The 16503-nt window shown below is 36.5% G+C and overlaps 1 protein-coding gene across 2 annotated transcripts; it reads left to right on the forward strand.

Annotated features, from left to right (window-relative positions):
- The first annotated feature begins 689 nt into the window (after positions 1–689).
- Positions 690–16458, forward strand: LOC129257760 (carboxylesterase 5A-like). 2 transcript variants are annotated; one of them, XR_010292940.1, is made up of 11 exons: positions 776–1144; positions 3298–3480; positions 4068–4227; positions 4764–4841; positions 6298–6416; positions 7550–7717; positions 7985–8433; positions 11004–11189; positions 11958–12142; positions 12625–13029; positions 13429–14129. XR_010292940.1 is itself a non-coding variant. In XM_064096475.1 (10 exons), exons 1-10 carry the CDS (start codon positions 968–970, stop codon positions 12738–12740), a joined length of 1821 nt encoding a protein of 606 aa, XP_063952545.1. In that variant the 5' UTR covers positions 690–967; the 3' UTR covers positions 12741–16458. The 2 variants fall into 2 exon arrangements, 1 of the variants encoding a protein (XP_063952545.1); XM_064096475.1 differs by having other exon boundaries at positions 690–1144; positions 12625–16458.
- Positions 16459–16503: the final 45 nt, after the last annotated feature.

Below are 16503 nucleotides of genomic sequence, written 5' to 3' on the forward strand. Positions count from 1 at the left end.
ATGAACAGCGTATCGGAACAAATCGCCTGGTCGGAACAAATCGACTGTACAATATGACGATCGCATCACACAACAAAACCCGGTACTAATCGACGGGTAGTAGAGCCGTCGATTAGTACCTCCGGCCCCTATCGACTGGCCGGTCCAAATTTCTATGACACCGGCACTGGTCGAGTCCACGCGCATGCGTACTTTTAATCCGAAGGCGCAAGTCATGAATATTCATATGTTGGTCCAGAACTCGGTGGGAAAAATAATTTCGCACCCCGGACTATCCCTCAGCTCATGAATATTGATGATTTTACCATACAGAGCGTGATTGATGTGCAATTCGACTTTTGTGATTGGCTAATGCTTAGCCCCACTTTCATTAGCCCTGTTTCGTTTTCACACTGCATCTCTTAGCACCGCAATTGTGGTGCTAGCACCACAATCAGCCGGCTAACCCTGCTTTTTTGCAGGGCCATATAGTATACCGTACTATTTACCGTGCTAGCCCACTTTGCTAAAACGTAGTGTGAAAACGAAGTGGGCTAAGCTTAACCCCGAGAAATTGGTGGGGCTATAAGACCCCCCCCCCCCTTAGCCCCGCCAATTTAGGACAAAAAGTGCAGTGTGAAAATCTATAGCTGCCTCTCTTATTAGTACCCCATACAGTTCTAGCTACAGTCTGTAGCACAGACTAGAATGCCTCAGTTAGCCGATCGAGCCAGGGAGTTCCTTTATTTATCTTTTCCTTGACCAAACAAAAGTTCAAACATTCGACTACAATCCCATTCAATTACATGACGAAATAGTATGCATGATCGATATGCATTAGAATAGTGCCTCAATAGTGCACAGAATATGAAGGACAACGTTTAGGTATCTCTCAAATTGGGTCATTCGTGAATTCAATGATAGGGGCGCGGCGCCTAATGATAATTCCGTAATATTATCTCTAAGACCCGGCTCTAATTAACTTAAAATGGATGGACAAACGAGGCGTTTGATGGGTTTGGAGGGATTGTTCCTCATCATCTGCATCTGCGTGGTTCATTGTGAGTCGGTGATCGTCGATGTGATAGATGGAAGGCTGGTCGGTAAAACGATTACTTTTGACCAAGAGTTCCTCGGAATCACAACAAATGTTGATGTTTTCCTGGTGAGTCTGTGATCTATGCTATTTGAACATCACTCTTATACATTGCAGATTGTATCATCGTGTTCTGTTTCACGGTTATAAAATGTTCAAGGTGCAGAGGATAACTATCTTTTGCAGTTGGGTTCAATCATACATGATTTAGAAAATGGTACGAACTCTCCCAAATGCCTTTGTTCACTGAATTAGTTATACCATAGAGCTATTAATAGCTCCATGGTTATACAGTACAGTCAAATTCATAATCATAACATGATCGACATATTGAACAGCTGCTCTTATATATACTACCAGTCAGATCTCTCTTTCGTTCTGTATAGGCCTATATACCCATTCTCTCTCTCCTAAAAGACATATCCTATTCTCAATACTAATTCCTCTTTATATAAAACGTTCTTATCAGTTCTTATTCTCTATTTTTAATATATACACACACACCCTCACACATATATATTACAACTTTTGATTATATTACGGCCTAATGGTATATCATTCTGCATAAATCAATTTTCATTCTTTCTTTGATCTTTTACTTATTTCTATTGTATATTTCTTTTTTTTTCAAGAATACCTATGTTTGCAGTCTTATTTAGACATAAAAAAAGTAGAAAAACTATACATCTTAAAAATTTTGGGGACCTCGCTCTGATGACAAGCCCACTTACCTTATGTTCTCTTTAAGTTCTTTCAAAATGTCAATTTTCTGTAACTTATATCTTCCTCCAAATGTAACCACTTTTATCTTTGTTTTTTATGTTGGCAATCTGTTTTATCCTGTTGACTTTTTGCATGTATAACTGTTTGTGAAAGAAAGAAATCAGCTGTATGAAAGTAAATAATATCATATATTCCGAAATCATACACTGTATGTGTCATATGCAGGGAAGCTTACCACTCCCCTTAATCATTATACTTGCCCCCTTCTCCCAAACATCCACAAACAAGAAAAATAACAGATAAAGAAGGAGAAAATGAAAGAGAAAACAGGTGGAAATGTAAAGAAGGATATGAAATCATATTATGGCAAAATCTCAATTCCCAATTTATTTTCAAAGTTGTTTGATTGTTCGCATTTATTTAGAAATGTTGCCCTTGCCATATTGTCAGCCCCTCAAAGTTTTTGTCTCATGCTGTCACATGTTTGGTTTCGGTGACTTCATAGGTGGGGCCATGGGGGCGGGGGGCAACAACTGGCAGTGGGTGACTGCCTTTGATGAGTTTTCTAGTATATTAGGAATAATGGGAGGAATTTGAAAAAGGAGAGAAAGGAATGTAAGAGAGGCATGGGCTGGCTGTGTAACCACTATAACGCACTGGGTACAGATGATGGGGGGGGGGACCCCCCCCCCCAAAAAAAAAAAAAAAATCATACTGAGAAAAAGAGAAAAATAAAAAGATAAAAAAATATAATACTACTTTCTAGAATAATGATATTTATATGCAATCACTCCATTAATTGCTCATTGCACAAAGCAGACCTTGAAATTAAAGAAATAATTTAGCATTTGCCCCAATGTGATAAATTAAAAATTGCATCTAAAACATCACTATTTTGTCTTATGCTGGTTAATAATTTCATGTGATATACCGTTTGATGATTTTATAATTCAGTTATTTAAATAAATACCAATGTGATGAAAAAATGGCCTCTAAAACATAACAATTATAAGTTATCCTGGTTAATAATTTCATGTGTTATACCATTTGAGTATTTATAATTCAGTTATTTAAATAAATCTTGTGCAACTATTTGAAATGTGTAGGATATATATTATAGATGAATTTTGCTAGGGGCTTTTGAATGAGATTAGATAAAAAATTATTCATTACGCTCTTGCAATACAGTTTTAGGCAAAAGTTTTTTTCAGAATCAAGTTTAATAAGGTAAAATATATTCTATGTAATCCCTAATCTTGTCATGTCATCATCAAGCTGATCAGATGTATATATCTTGGATCTCGTCATGTCTAAATACTTGAGAAGAGATGATCAGATGACAAGATGTTGATATGATCAAATATCTTGACATTTGGTCCTCTCTTCCAAAGATGTTGACATGAAGAGATCTGAGATCTTGCCATCTGATCAGTTTGTGCCTGGAACACTGGCACTGTTGAAATTAAAAATGCACTGTCATTTATTGTGTTTGTTTACAGGGCGTTCCGTTTGCCGAGCCACCAGTCCGATTTGCAGCCCCTGTACCCAAGGCACCCTGGGAAGGGGATTGGAATGCTACATACTTCAGGGATACTTGCTCTAATAATGTCATGAGAGATCCACTTCAGATGCAGGCCAGCGAAGATTGTCTCTATCTCAATATCTTCGCTCCAACTCCGAGGGTAAAAGAAATACCTTAATTTCAAAGTTTGTTAATGCTTTTCAAACAATTGTGTTTGATATATATTAACATGAATGCTTATAAGAGGTTTACCAGTCATAGCAACAAGTATTTCAATCAGTGAAGGGTACTCTGCATAAATCAAACACACCAGCCCATCATCAAAACAATATGTCATCATCTTTGTCATTACTAGTATAACAATTCATTTTATACCACCTTTCTCTATTTCAATCTCCCTCTCTCATTTTCTGACATCTCTTCCTTTCCCTCTCTCTCCCCCTCTTCTTGGTCTCTTTCCATAAACTTATATTTTGCACTCCTTTACTTACCCCCTCTCTCATCCATAACTTAAATCAAAATTTCTGCCCCTCCCTTCCCTGTCTTTCTCCCTTCTCTCCCCTCTCCCACTCTTTCTACTCTCCCTCTCTTTCTCTTTTTTAAAATAAATATTTCCTACTCTCTCTTTCCTATTCTTTATCTTTTCTCTCTCTTTCCTACTCTCTCATTCTCTTTCTCTCTCTTTCATACTCCCTTCTCTCTCTTTCTTACTCTCTTTCATTTTTTCCTTCTCTCTCTCTCTTATAGCCAACCAATGCTGCAGTAATGGTGTACTTCCCGGGAGGAGCATTCAAGTTTGGTGGTGCTTCAAATCCTCTCTATGCAGGCATCTCATTGGCTGCTTCATCTGATGTCATTGTCGTCACTGTTGGGTACAGAGTCGGAGTGTTTGGGGTATTTACTACGGGTGAGTAAATTAATATAACATAATTATATTTTTTTTAAAGCTGATATTGCAGAAATCAGGAAGGGGTCATGATCAACAGCCATTCATCTCCATAGAAACTGATGGTTCTAGCTTCCAATGGTTGCTTAGAAAAGTTACTGGCTCTTACCAAAGACCTAGATACTGCTCACTGGTAGATGACTATTGCAAAGACTTCTTGTGTGGGACCATAGCTATACTCTCACATAAGGCTGTGATATTACTATTTCACTCACCAATCACAGACTGCTTGATTGTAGTTTGTACATGGTAAAATTGTGATTGACAGTTAACTTTATTTTTCATCAGAAAGCATAAAAAAGCATCTGAAAACATGCCTATATGATTAGAAATCTTAACTTGCTCTGTCTCAAACATAAAAGGAAAAGATGCTATGTAAAATCCAATTATATTGTCATTATTATACTAATTTCTTTATAGGCTAAACAGTATTGTATACTCCGATATTCAACATAATTGCTATTTGTTCACTGAATATATTTTCATGCTTTTATCAGGTGATGAAGTTGCTCCAGGAAATTATGCCATGTTGGATCAGGTTGGTGCTTTACAGTGGGTCCATAGCAATATCGAAGGTGAGGTTTCCGAGTAAAAAACTTCACAAATCTCCAACCTGTTTGGTTCCATGACATTTGATCTGCTGATATAGGGTGATTTCATGTCAGGTGCTGGTCCTCATACTCTGTGTTGCACAGAGAGTTGTATTAAAGGGGGAGTGAACTGTGTGTGGTCTCTCATTGACTGTGTGTTATAAATACATAGTCTTATAATATACGTTTTCAGAAATCTACTAATACTACAGAGAATAAACTGACCTATAATTGTATTTGTATAGAGAAACTAAAATGTTTTGAGAGGAAAAGTAATTGTTTTGCTACTTGGCGGGTAGCATAATTATTGCGTTATAAATGTATTGAGTAGTTAATAAGCATGTTATCATTCAACATGTTCAAGTGGGTCTATATTACTAGACTACACTAGCATTATGGGTCAGGAAACTGGCCACGTATGAGTAGTTTAGGACTCAAGATGGCGCTATTGGTTCGTATCTGCTTTAAAACCAAATTAACTTTCAAAATCAAGCGTAGGTCCCAAATTTTGTCTAAATTTTGATTTCATCCCTTGCCTCTCACCACTGACAGGAGCATTTTCTTGTTTAAAATAATGACAAGCAAATATAAATATATATAAAAAAAAATGTTCCTACAAAAAGGGGTGCCCCTTTTGCCCCCAGATCCATACCCTTTTGACTACCTTTGCTCTCAATTACAATTTATTTATGGTTCGAATCAATAAATGTTTTTTATCTTATAGCTAGAGAAAATATTAACCACCAATCATATAATATTAATATATGAATAAAAATTGTTATTCTGCATGTAAAAGACAGTTTCAGAAAGATAAACTGTTATCCCTTGTTATCAATGTAATAAATGTACCAATTTATTTGTGTTATTTTATTTTACAACATATGCTGTCATTCCACTATTAAAGGGGAAGTTCACACTTACAAGTTTATTGTAACAGAAGAAAAGATCATTACAAATATTGCCGAAGGTTTGAAAAAAGTCCATCAAAGATTAAAAAAGTGATTAGAATTTTAATTATTTGATTTGTGACGTCATATGCGAGCAGCATTCCTACATAGCGAATGGTAAAAATTCAATGAAATGCCATTTTTTCAGAAAGTTTATGTTTTTTACTGTACCTTTTGTATATCAATAGACAAATAATTTCTCACCTGATTATAAATAGAAAACAAAAACAAGTCTTCAGGAACCATTAAAAAATGAAATTCATGCATTTTTTATTACATAACATATGGGACAGCTGCTCGTTCATGACGTCACGAATCCAAAACTTGAAATTCTTGATCTTAAACGGATTTCCCTCAAACCTTCACCAATATTTTTTATTATTTTTTCTGCTATTTTTACAACAAACTTTTCTTCAGGGTAAACTTCCCCTTTAAAACTAAAAGAACAAGTTTATGAATGCAATACAATATAACATTCCATTGTCTCTCATCAGCTTTTGGTGGTGATAGGGAGAAGGTCACAATTTTCGGGCAAAGTGCTGGTGCCGGGAGTGTTGGTTTCTTACTCCTCTCTAGACTCACTGCTGGATTATTTTCACAAGCCATACTGCAGGTGAAATATGCAGACTTTGCAAAATACTTTTTCCTCAATATCACTCTCAATAATTAGTAATCAATAATTGTTTGCATAACCCAGGGGGATCCAGGATTTTCCAAAGGGGGGGGGGCATATTTTCCCAATGAAAATCTGACAAGCAAAGAAAATTTGACAAGCCAAAAAAAAAATATAAGGTCCTCACTTTAAAAGGGGGGCGGGGCACTTTGGTAAAAAAAGGCCTATTTACATTACAAATTTTGATTATGGCTCTCAAAAGGGGGTGGCACAGGCCATATGTGCCCCCCCCCCCTGATCTGCCACTGGCATAACCTAATGTTTTTATCACCAATATATGACACTATCCTACTGTCTAGGATGCTTGACTTTGTGAATCCACACATTTATTGATATGAAAAGGGCCATTTATTGATGAGAAGATCCGAGGACCATGTTTTCAGTCGCCTACCTATTAATCCCCCCCCCCTCCCTTTCGTGGATCAAGCATTCAATGATTGAATGTTTAATATACTCAGACCCGGACCCTGGGGGTGGGGGCATAGGGGGAACATATATCACTTCTTATAGCAAACGATTCCGATCGTACCTCTCCCATTTCAGAGTGAACTTTCCTTCATCATCATTTTTTTTTTAGTTTGTTTGTTTTTGCTTGTCAGGACCCAACCACTTTCTGCCTCCCCCCATCATTGATATACTGGTCCTGCCAGCACCCTTAATATTCATACCAATTTTCATTTGTAGGCCTCCACATACTTTTTAAAGATCAAGTCACATTGTCATGAGCATAAAGTTCCAAGAAAATCTTAAATTTAAGGGGTTAGGTATCCTTTTGCTTATTGTGTATCAAAAATTGGAATGAAATTCCACAGTATGTATAATAACAATACTAATGCAGGTGAGTCTACTCAAGTTGAACTTACGAAAGTTGAAAAGTTACGTTTTAATTTAATTGCCTCTTCTTAGTCAATCAGTTATCTGTAGATTCAAGAGATTCAACTTCGATGAGTCTTTCATTTACATATGTATTTTGTTTTAGCTCTGACATGCATGCTAAAATTCCATAATCATTTTATGGACATTATTGTAAAACTTTATATCCTTTTATTTCCTACAATCAAAATAAAATGTAGAGTGGTAGTGCCTTGTCTCCTCGCTACTTCCGCAATGACCCCGCCGAAGATCGCCGCGACGCAATGGAAATTGCTTCTGCCGTGGGATGTCCTACTACAGATGCTGTTGCCATGGTTACATGCCTTAGATCTGTGGATGAAATGACTTTGCTGGAAGTGCAAGATTCGGTATGTATCTATTGCTCTTAAAAGTCCTGGAATAGTATTAACAAAACTTTATACAATATCGAGTTCGATTTAGATTTGTGTATGTTCCTCTTGCAAGAAAGACACGACTTGTAAATTTTCAAATTAGGTAGTACAAATCTCCATTATGTAGACATTGTTTACAGTAAGAAAATACAAATCTAGCATAAAAATAAACATGCTATGCCTACATTGATGACACACTTCTAACTTTATTATCTAATATATCTTTGTTTATGATGTATGTAGGTCTATGATACTGGTTACTTCATTCGTGTGGATGGCATCTTCCTGGAGGACACTCCCGAGAATCTCCTGTACGGTGAAGACACCATCCCCCATCCTGCAGCCATCATGGCCGGATTCAACAATCAAGAAGGCACTGCCAGCGTGCGCTCCTTCTTCCCCGAGTACAGCATCAGGGAAACGGGTCCTTTCATCAATCGTTCCATGTTTAGGAGCATGGTACATAGCTCCCTCTTGGGTTCCGACAAGCATTCCATCGTCAGGCAGTCCATCTATCAGGAGTATGTAGACTGGAGCCAGGCCGACTACAATGATCTGGACTATTTGGATGCCTATGTGGCCTTCTACAGAGACTACATCTGGGCTAGCGGTAGTGATGCCGCTCTAAGACGTTATTATGAGTTAGGCGTTGAAAACGTCTACCAGTATTATTTTACTCATACCCCGAGCAGGTAACTATTATGCTTTTCACACTGCACTTTTTGTCCTAAATTGGTGGGGCTAAGGGGGGGGTCTTAGCCCCACCAATTTCCCGGGGTTAAGCTTAGCCCACTTCGTTTTCACACTACGTTTTAGCAAAGTGGGCTAGCACGGTAAATAGTACGGTACTATCTGGCCCTGCAAAAAAGCAGGGTTAGCCGGCATATTGCGGTGCTAGCACCACAATTGCGGTGCTAAGAGATGCAGTGTGAATCGAAACCGGGCTAAGGAAAAGTGGGGCTAAGCATTAGCCAATCACAGAAGTCGAAATTGCACGTTAATTGCGCTCTGTGTGGTAAAATCATCAATATTAATGAGCTGTGTGATTGCCCGGGGTTAAGGCGTTAACCCGGGCTAAGCAAATAGTATGGGGTTAAGAAAGACAGAGTGAATCAAAAAAAAGATAGTATGGGGTCAAGGATAGTCCGGGGTTAAGGAAATGCAATGTGAAAAGCATATATGTCTCGTTTCTCGTCTGATAATTCTCCTTTATGTTATACTGACACCCTTTTCATCAATAGTTTGAAGATAGCCCTTCCATGAATTCTTCAGACAGTCCTGTACAATCAAATAGATTCAGATTCAGATATTTTTATTGTCCAATTGCAATCGAGTACAGATGGAAATTCAATTTGTTCGCACAAAATAATTTAGAATATTACATGATACACACAAAAGATTACACGATACATATAGTAAACATTATACAAATCAACAAGCAAATATAAGAGAAATGAAGATAAAGGCAGGAAGGGGGGTAACATAATTTCAAGTATGGCTATTAAATGCACGGATTGAAACTGGAAGGAAAGAATTTACAAAGTGTGAGGTTCTGCCGGGAAGGGATCTCAGACGTTTGCCTGACCTCATCAAATTATATTTATGAAGGGCATGGTTCTCATTGGTCAGGATCTCTTTGGCTTTTTCAAGGACTCTACCTCGTCTACTCGTCTACAAAGCACCCTTTTTCTTTTGTTATTTTAGAGGCTTGCTTTTCAACTCTTTCTAGTTTCTGTATGTCCTCTTTCCAAATTGCATGTATCCAAACAATTGAATTAAAGAGATGATTAATGGGTGATTCCATGAAGTATGTTTAACCCTATAACTGCTTGATCTTCCTGAAATGATTTGTCTCTTTTATAGTTCATATGAAAAATTGTAATGCTCTCAAATTATTATGGTTTGGGCAGTTCATGGTTGAAGAAGGGTACAGAAGGGTTACTTTATGGAATTACCCTTATGCCAAATTTATGGAGAGGTGAAAATCCCAAGGAGTTTTTAAGAACCTAGTAGCTCTGTTTAACTTAAACCAGCCTTAACCTAAACCTTCAGATTATCAGTATCGTGGGTTGCTCTACTAAGACTTAGACAGGTGTAATCAGGAAAGTTGAAACATGTCAGAATTAATAAACAATATCCCAAACAGTATTAAAATGAACAATTATTTCAAGATGAACAGATTTAAAATGTCTCATCTAAAAGATATTTTCACTTTAATAACAAATCAACATAATTGAAAGTTTAATACTAATTATATTTTCATTTTAGTAAATCTTTTGGTACTTCATGTTACTGTTCAGGGGAGCATTTCATGAAACGACTTGTCAGATGTTTTATCCAACAGTTACCATAGTAACAGTGCTTCTTAGCCAATCATAATCAAGGAAAGTTGTCAGACCTGACAAATTGTCGGATGAAAATGTTGATGAAATGCTCCCCTGGACTCTCTTTTTAGCCCTAAGAAGATGGGGGGGGGGGCTGATTCAGCCCCCCAACATTTTTCACAATAAATCCACCGCGCAATTTTTTTTTTTTTTTTTTTTTTTCTCGCGCAACTTTTGAGACCAATATTGTGACCCCCAGGTACGCGGTTCCGAAATGACTCAACATTTCGTAAGTGCATGCACACCCAAAATTGCTCAAAAACATGAATTTGTGTACAAATCCAATGCAAATAGTGTTTTTAGCCAAAATTCATAAAATGTATCATTATTTTTCCTTTTACTGCTTAAAATCAATTAATTTTATCTCGTTTATGGTCAAAATGAAGTCCCCGACAATTTCATTGAAAAAACAATAAAAACAAAAAGTAAAAAAACAAAGAAATACATAAGAAATTAAGAAAACAATAAAATACATTAGAAAATAAAATGTGATGTTGACATTACCAAAAAAAAAAATTTGATCAGATGCCTATAAAGAGTATGTGAAACAAAAATTAGCATTGTAGGGGCATTATTTTGTTAATTAGAGCAAACTAATGATTTTACGCATAAATTAGCAATTAATGAGAAATGAGATTTTGATATCAAAGTTTTGTAGATAATGCCATGGGTAACACACGTGCCAATTTTCGTTGGGATCGTGTGATCGACGGCCGAGATCATAGGGGGGTAGCTGAATCAGCCCCCCCAGTCTTCTTAGGCGTCAATATAGCCTATTTAGGTTTAAGTGTGTTATCCAATTAATAAAATGTATCGTCTTGTTATTTTTACGCTGTTCCTTTATTGTACTCTTTCAACTACACTATTTCCCTTCACAGTTCTTTTTATCGTTCTGGGCCAGTCAATCCAACATGGCTCCAGGCTGGTCATACGGAAGAGCTCCAGTTTGTATTTGGATGGTCATTTGATGAGAACATCTTGGAGTACAAGCATGAACTGACGGATCATGAGAAGACCCTGTCTGCTCAGATGATGAAGATGTGGACCAACTTTGCTAAATCTGGGTGAGACCTAGGGAGTATGCGATGAAAGGACTTGTTGGATGGAATGTCCGACAAAGAATGATTTTATCAAACAGTTACCATCGGAACAGTTGAATAAAATTGTTGATATAGATATCTATGCACAGCCAAGACCACTCTTTTTTTTTATTCTCTTTCCTTCTTTTTTTTCTTTCTTCACCTGCTTGTCCCCCCCCCCCCCCCGTTATTTGCAAAAACCATGGAGGGGGTGCCCCAACCCCCCTGTAGCACAGCCCCGGTCATGAGCAACGTAAACAAATATTCTAACGTTTTATATTCATGAGCTTCTTATGCCACATAACGTCCTTTAAATTACCACATAATAGCTGTGGGGTCCACGTTGGAGTAAAATTCGGATTAAAACATGTCGGAGTAAAATTTGGATACATGGATTAAAATTCCAAAGATATTTATTTTATCATGATCCAGACGTAGGCTGTTTTGGTCAGAGGAAGGGTCGGAGAAGTGCCCGTCTGGACAGAGTTACACCGATCTTCCTCCGACCAAGATACTCTTACCTCCGACCAGGAAACCCAAGTGTGAATGAGGCTACGGAAATACAATTGAGTCTGCATGAGTGGAATAATCAAGTTGAAACAACTTTTTAGACCAGATGATGTCAAAGATGTCTTATTTATTTCTCTGTCAAATGTCATCTTTTATAGTCGGATTCCTGTGGTTTCTAAGATATTCTACTCAGGCTGGCCTGCATACCATGTTAGCAATTGTTTTCATTCTATTTTCTTGCAGTGATCCCACCCGGGAGTCGGCCGACTCTTCTCCTGATCCCGAGCTACCTGCTTGGGCACCCTACACTATCCCTGAGCGTCGTTACTTAGAAATCAGATTGAATAACTCAACTACAGAGAGAGCTGTCCAAGCGAGTGGAATGGCTTTCTGGAATCGCTATATTCCTGAGCTGAGAAAGTTCATAGGTATTGATTAAGTTGTTATCAAATAGACTATAGAGTCCCCACTTTTTTGCGGTATGGAAAATAAGAAAAATATTGTGTGTCATCTGAAAAGAAAATATTTTATTCATTTCATATACTGAAGAAATGGGGAGAGTAGTCCTTACCCTAAATCATAAATGCTGCCATTTTGAATTCCCTTTAAGTTTAGTGACTACAACTTTTGAAAGTTCATAACTTTGTTTGTCTAATATTGCTCAAACTATCTGCAATCTGTTTGCCTGATTTTTCTTTTCTTATAAGAAAAATAACTTTCCACTTATAAATAATAATAATAATACATTGTATTTATATAGCGCTTAATACATGGTGTTTCCAACTTGGGTTGGATTCCCTTTTAATGACACTTCTAATCCTTCTCTATTCTCCATATGATTTGTACTTGTAAAATTTATGCGTGGGTGAAAGAACCAATCCTTTCATTTTTTTTTTTAATCACTTCACAGAGGGTCTGTCTGACGATGAAGAAGAATGGCAAGAGCAGTTTGCTGACTGGCAGCACGGGATGGACGAATGGCGGCTTGCTTTTGATGAATATCAGGCAAAACCTACCTGCCCATAAACATAATATTTCATGGTTTTTGTGTAATAGAAATAGAAATAATAATACAGGATAATTATCTTTTTCACATATTTTAAAGGTGCTTAGGGCACTGCTATATTACCTTTGTAAATATAGGCTATCAATTTTGATGTTCACAACTCATTTTTGTAAAAAATAGATGTTAAGTGAAACAATGTCAATAGTACTTATTCTTTGCCAAAAGATTTTAATCCTAGTTAAATTCTTGTTTGAACCCCCCCCCCCTCCAGAATGAATTCAAAGCTTTTGCTCAAAATTGTACTTAAAGGTAAATGCTAGTTTTGGTAACGATATCAAAATGAGTTCGTACAGAATCCAATGAAATGACCACCAAAGTGTCTGTTTGTATAAATAAAACGCATGTGCCAAAGGATTCTGGAAGAAATTGTGTAATTGCTGAGAAATCAGCAAATAAGCACAGGATTCGGGTAGAGCGTCGGGCCCGACGCTCAAAGCAATAATTATACACTGTCCCACGTGCGCTTATCTGTGTTGGGGAAGTTCAGTCTGAACATTTTTCAGCGTAGATTTCAAGATTTCACAAAGTTCAGTTTATGTAACTGTACCAGATCTAGATCCTCGAAGATATACTGACAATTAAGCCTGGTTTTACAGACTTTCTCATGAAATCAGTGTTTACTGCAACTACTGGAATTTCTCTTTAAAGGGCAATTCCATAAAGTATGTCCCTCTATAAGAGGGACCTTCCCATGATAATTTTTCTTTGCTTTGTGTTGTCTTTTTTAATAGTCAAATCCTAAAGTCGAAAACAAAACAAACTTTAATTTGATCTCCAGAGATCAAAGGTGTATTTTATGAAAGATTCTCTTGGATGTTTTATCCGATAGTTGACGTATTAAATGTGCTTCTCACTACATCTCAGACAATCAAAATCAATGAAAGTTGTCCGATGTGATAACTTGTCGGACAAAAATATTAATGAAATGCTCCCCTGACCTTGAATTACCAGGGGCCTGTAACACAAAGCTTAGCAATCATTGTAGAATATTTTTCTGTGATTGATTGCATTGAACTACAATGTAGTCAGTCATGAAAATCGATAAGTTGCTTTTAAACCTTTTGTGTTACGAGACCCTGGTGGTTGCTTCATAAAGCTGTTCGCAAGTTAAGAGCGACTTTAAGAACAACTGGTGATCCTCTCTTACATGCTAAATAATCACCAATGAACATTTAATGGTGAATATCATTTACCACAAGGATTACCATTCGTTCTTAAAGTCACTCTTAGCTTACGAACAGCATTATGAAACGGCCCCCTGTAAGTTTACCACTTTCAAATCAATATTTGACCTTTAGCTTTAAGGATCTGGAAATCAATGGTAATAAATATAAATAGAACCAGAATAAGCAGTTCATACTTCAGTGATATTCAAATATGGTTTACAGTGCTTTTCAGAAAGTAATCAATCTATTGATATTGATATGATATTGAAATTGATGTATTTTAGATTCTTGTCATGACTTGTCTGTACTATACAACTCACTCCAAACTTCTAATCAATGATTATCTTTGATTGGATGTGTGCAGTCACATGTAATTCAGTTTTTTTAGCCTATGTCACATTTCTTGTTTGTTTTGAAAAGCATTCAATATTTTACAGTCCAATCCAACGTCTCTTTCTCTAGCTCTCTCCCTCTCTTTTCGGAGTTGAGTGTTTGTGTCCGAGTGCTACGTTTGTGTGCTTCATTATACCAAGGACATTTTTGCGCATATCAGTAGGCACATTAAATTGAAATGACTGCGCAATTACATCCATGAATCATTGCATGTATAAATAAAGCAGACAGTTGCTTTCACATGGGGGAAAGAAATCCATAGGGTGTGGCTCCTTTATTTATCTTTATATAGCAAAATGGTTGTGAGACATTAGCATATGAAGTATGTATTGCTACATAAAACAAATAATGCACGTCTCATGCATGTCTTCATTATAGACTCCACCCACCCTTGTTGAGGCTGTGTTCAAGCCATTGCACTCACCTTCAGAAATTTGTCAATTGGTTTGAACAGAGCCTATACTTCAATTTGAATATATTGGCCAATTTGTGTTCAAGCACCATTTGTATAGGGGAAGGCGGGGTAAGTTGAGCATAGGGGCAAGTTGAGCCACCAGCCCCAGGCCAAAAATGAATGAGTCAGATATTATGGTGGTGTCATGTATTGATGACCCATTACATAACCTTTAACCCTACCACATTGTTTTCACCTTTGAAACAAAAAGTACTTTTTTAGAGGGAAAAATACAAATTTCAGCCAAAAAAGTAAAAACGGGTGTGAAATAGATAAGTGTTTTTTACACACACACGTCTTTACATATAATAAAGACATAAGAACAATATTGTTAGTCCAGGTATGGACCTTCATTCTTGTCATAGTCTTTTACATGATGAATGCATAAGAAATGTGTGGATGTGAAATTATTGCATTAAGTTCGGACTGGGGTAAGTTGAGCCAGCCAACATGGGGCAAGTTGAGCCATGGTAATTCTTATGGTAATGTAAATAAAAAAACAATCAAACCTTAAAAATCCATCGATATGCAGGCAGAAAAGAGCAAATTCACATGACAGTTCTTTTTACTTTTAGAGAATGTTAGTATTTATAGAGAATTAGCAAGTGAAAAGACTTTAAATGAAATATTGACATGCTGGTTCTTCTCTCATTCATTTTGTACATGTAGTTTTTGTGGCTCAACTTACCCTAGAAGGTGGCACAACTTACCCCACAGATGGGGCAAGTTGTGCCACTTGACATCGTTTTTTTCAAAGGTCACAAAAACTTTCTGTGTGGGGGTAGAAAGTTGTATATAGGTGAAAAAGATTTCCCAAGAATCATATTTAAAGGCGAGGTACTTATTTCTACAATATCATTAGTCATATCAATTCTATCATGCAAAATGCAAAAAGTGTCTCAACTTACCCCGCCTTCCCCTACCTTTGTATTTTTTAAAATAATTTGTATCATTTCAAATGTATTGAAGAGTGCCAAGGATACTAATCAGATAAAAATATTTCTGATTAAAAAAAAAGAGTGCTAAAGTTAACTGTGTCAATCCTTTATTCATCTCTGAAATATATATACTATCATGCAGAGATACAAAGATTCTATGGGACTTTTGCATACATTTATTCAATATTTCATCTGTGCCTTCGAGATTTTATGTGTGTGAACTTGACAGTACTAATTTTGAAAATGTGAAAAAAAATAAATAACATTTTTGTTGTTTAGAAATGAATGTTAGATGAAAACTTAATACATAGTATTCAACAGAAGTGAGTACAAACCTCACAAAAAACCCACAAAATTTTCAGTGCAACTCTTTACTTAACTATTTTCTTTTAAAAACTCAAAACAATAAAAGAATAGTGAATACATAACAATGTACATCATTTAATATGACAATGTAGCATTTAACCGAACGAGAGCTACATACAAAGTTATGGATAATAATTGACATATCCATTAGGGCTGTACTCACTTCTGTTAGATATTATATATATGATAAAATGTATGGAAGTCCTGTAAATGTATTTCACTTTCATTCTATGAACAAATGAGAGCAATGTGACATGTTTTTCTAATAACTGGTCAAATCAGCATTATTTTTTATATTACTACTTTATATATTTTCAGCATGTTTTTTCTATTTTTCAATAAAAATGTTTCAGCGATGAAATGACTTGTTTGTGTTATACTGTTCCCTGAAAATGTGTCTTTACAG

Source organism: Lytechinus pictus, chromosome 3 (assembly GCF_037042905.1).
Source record: "Lytechinus pictus isolate F3 Inbred chromosome 3, Lp3.0, whole genome shotgun sequence".
Taxonomy (NCBI): domain Eukaryota; kingdom Metazoa; phylum Echinodermata; class Echinoidea; order Temnopleuroida; family Toxopneustidae; genus Lytechinus; species Lytechinus pictus.

Bases quoted from the DNA above. Each gene is read 5' to 3' on its own strand.
- LOC129257760 (XM_064096475.1), top strand. From the start codon at position 968: ATGGATGGACAAACGAGGCGTTTGATGGGTTTGGAGGGATTGTTCCTC. The intron at 3,481-4,067 runs GTAAAAGAAATA...TCTCTCTTATAG, and splicing joins TCTTCGCTCCAACTCCGAGG to CCAACCAATGCTGCAGTAAT. The intron at 4,228-4,763 runs GTGAGTAAATTA...TGCTTTTATCAG, and splicing joins GTTTGGGGTATTTACTACGG to GTGATGAAGTTGCTCCAGGA.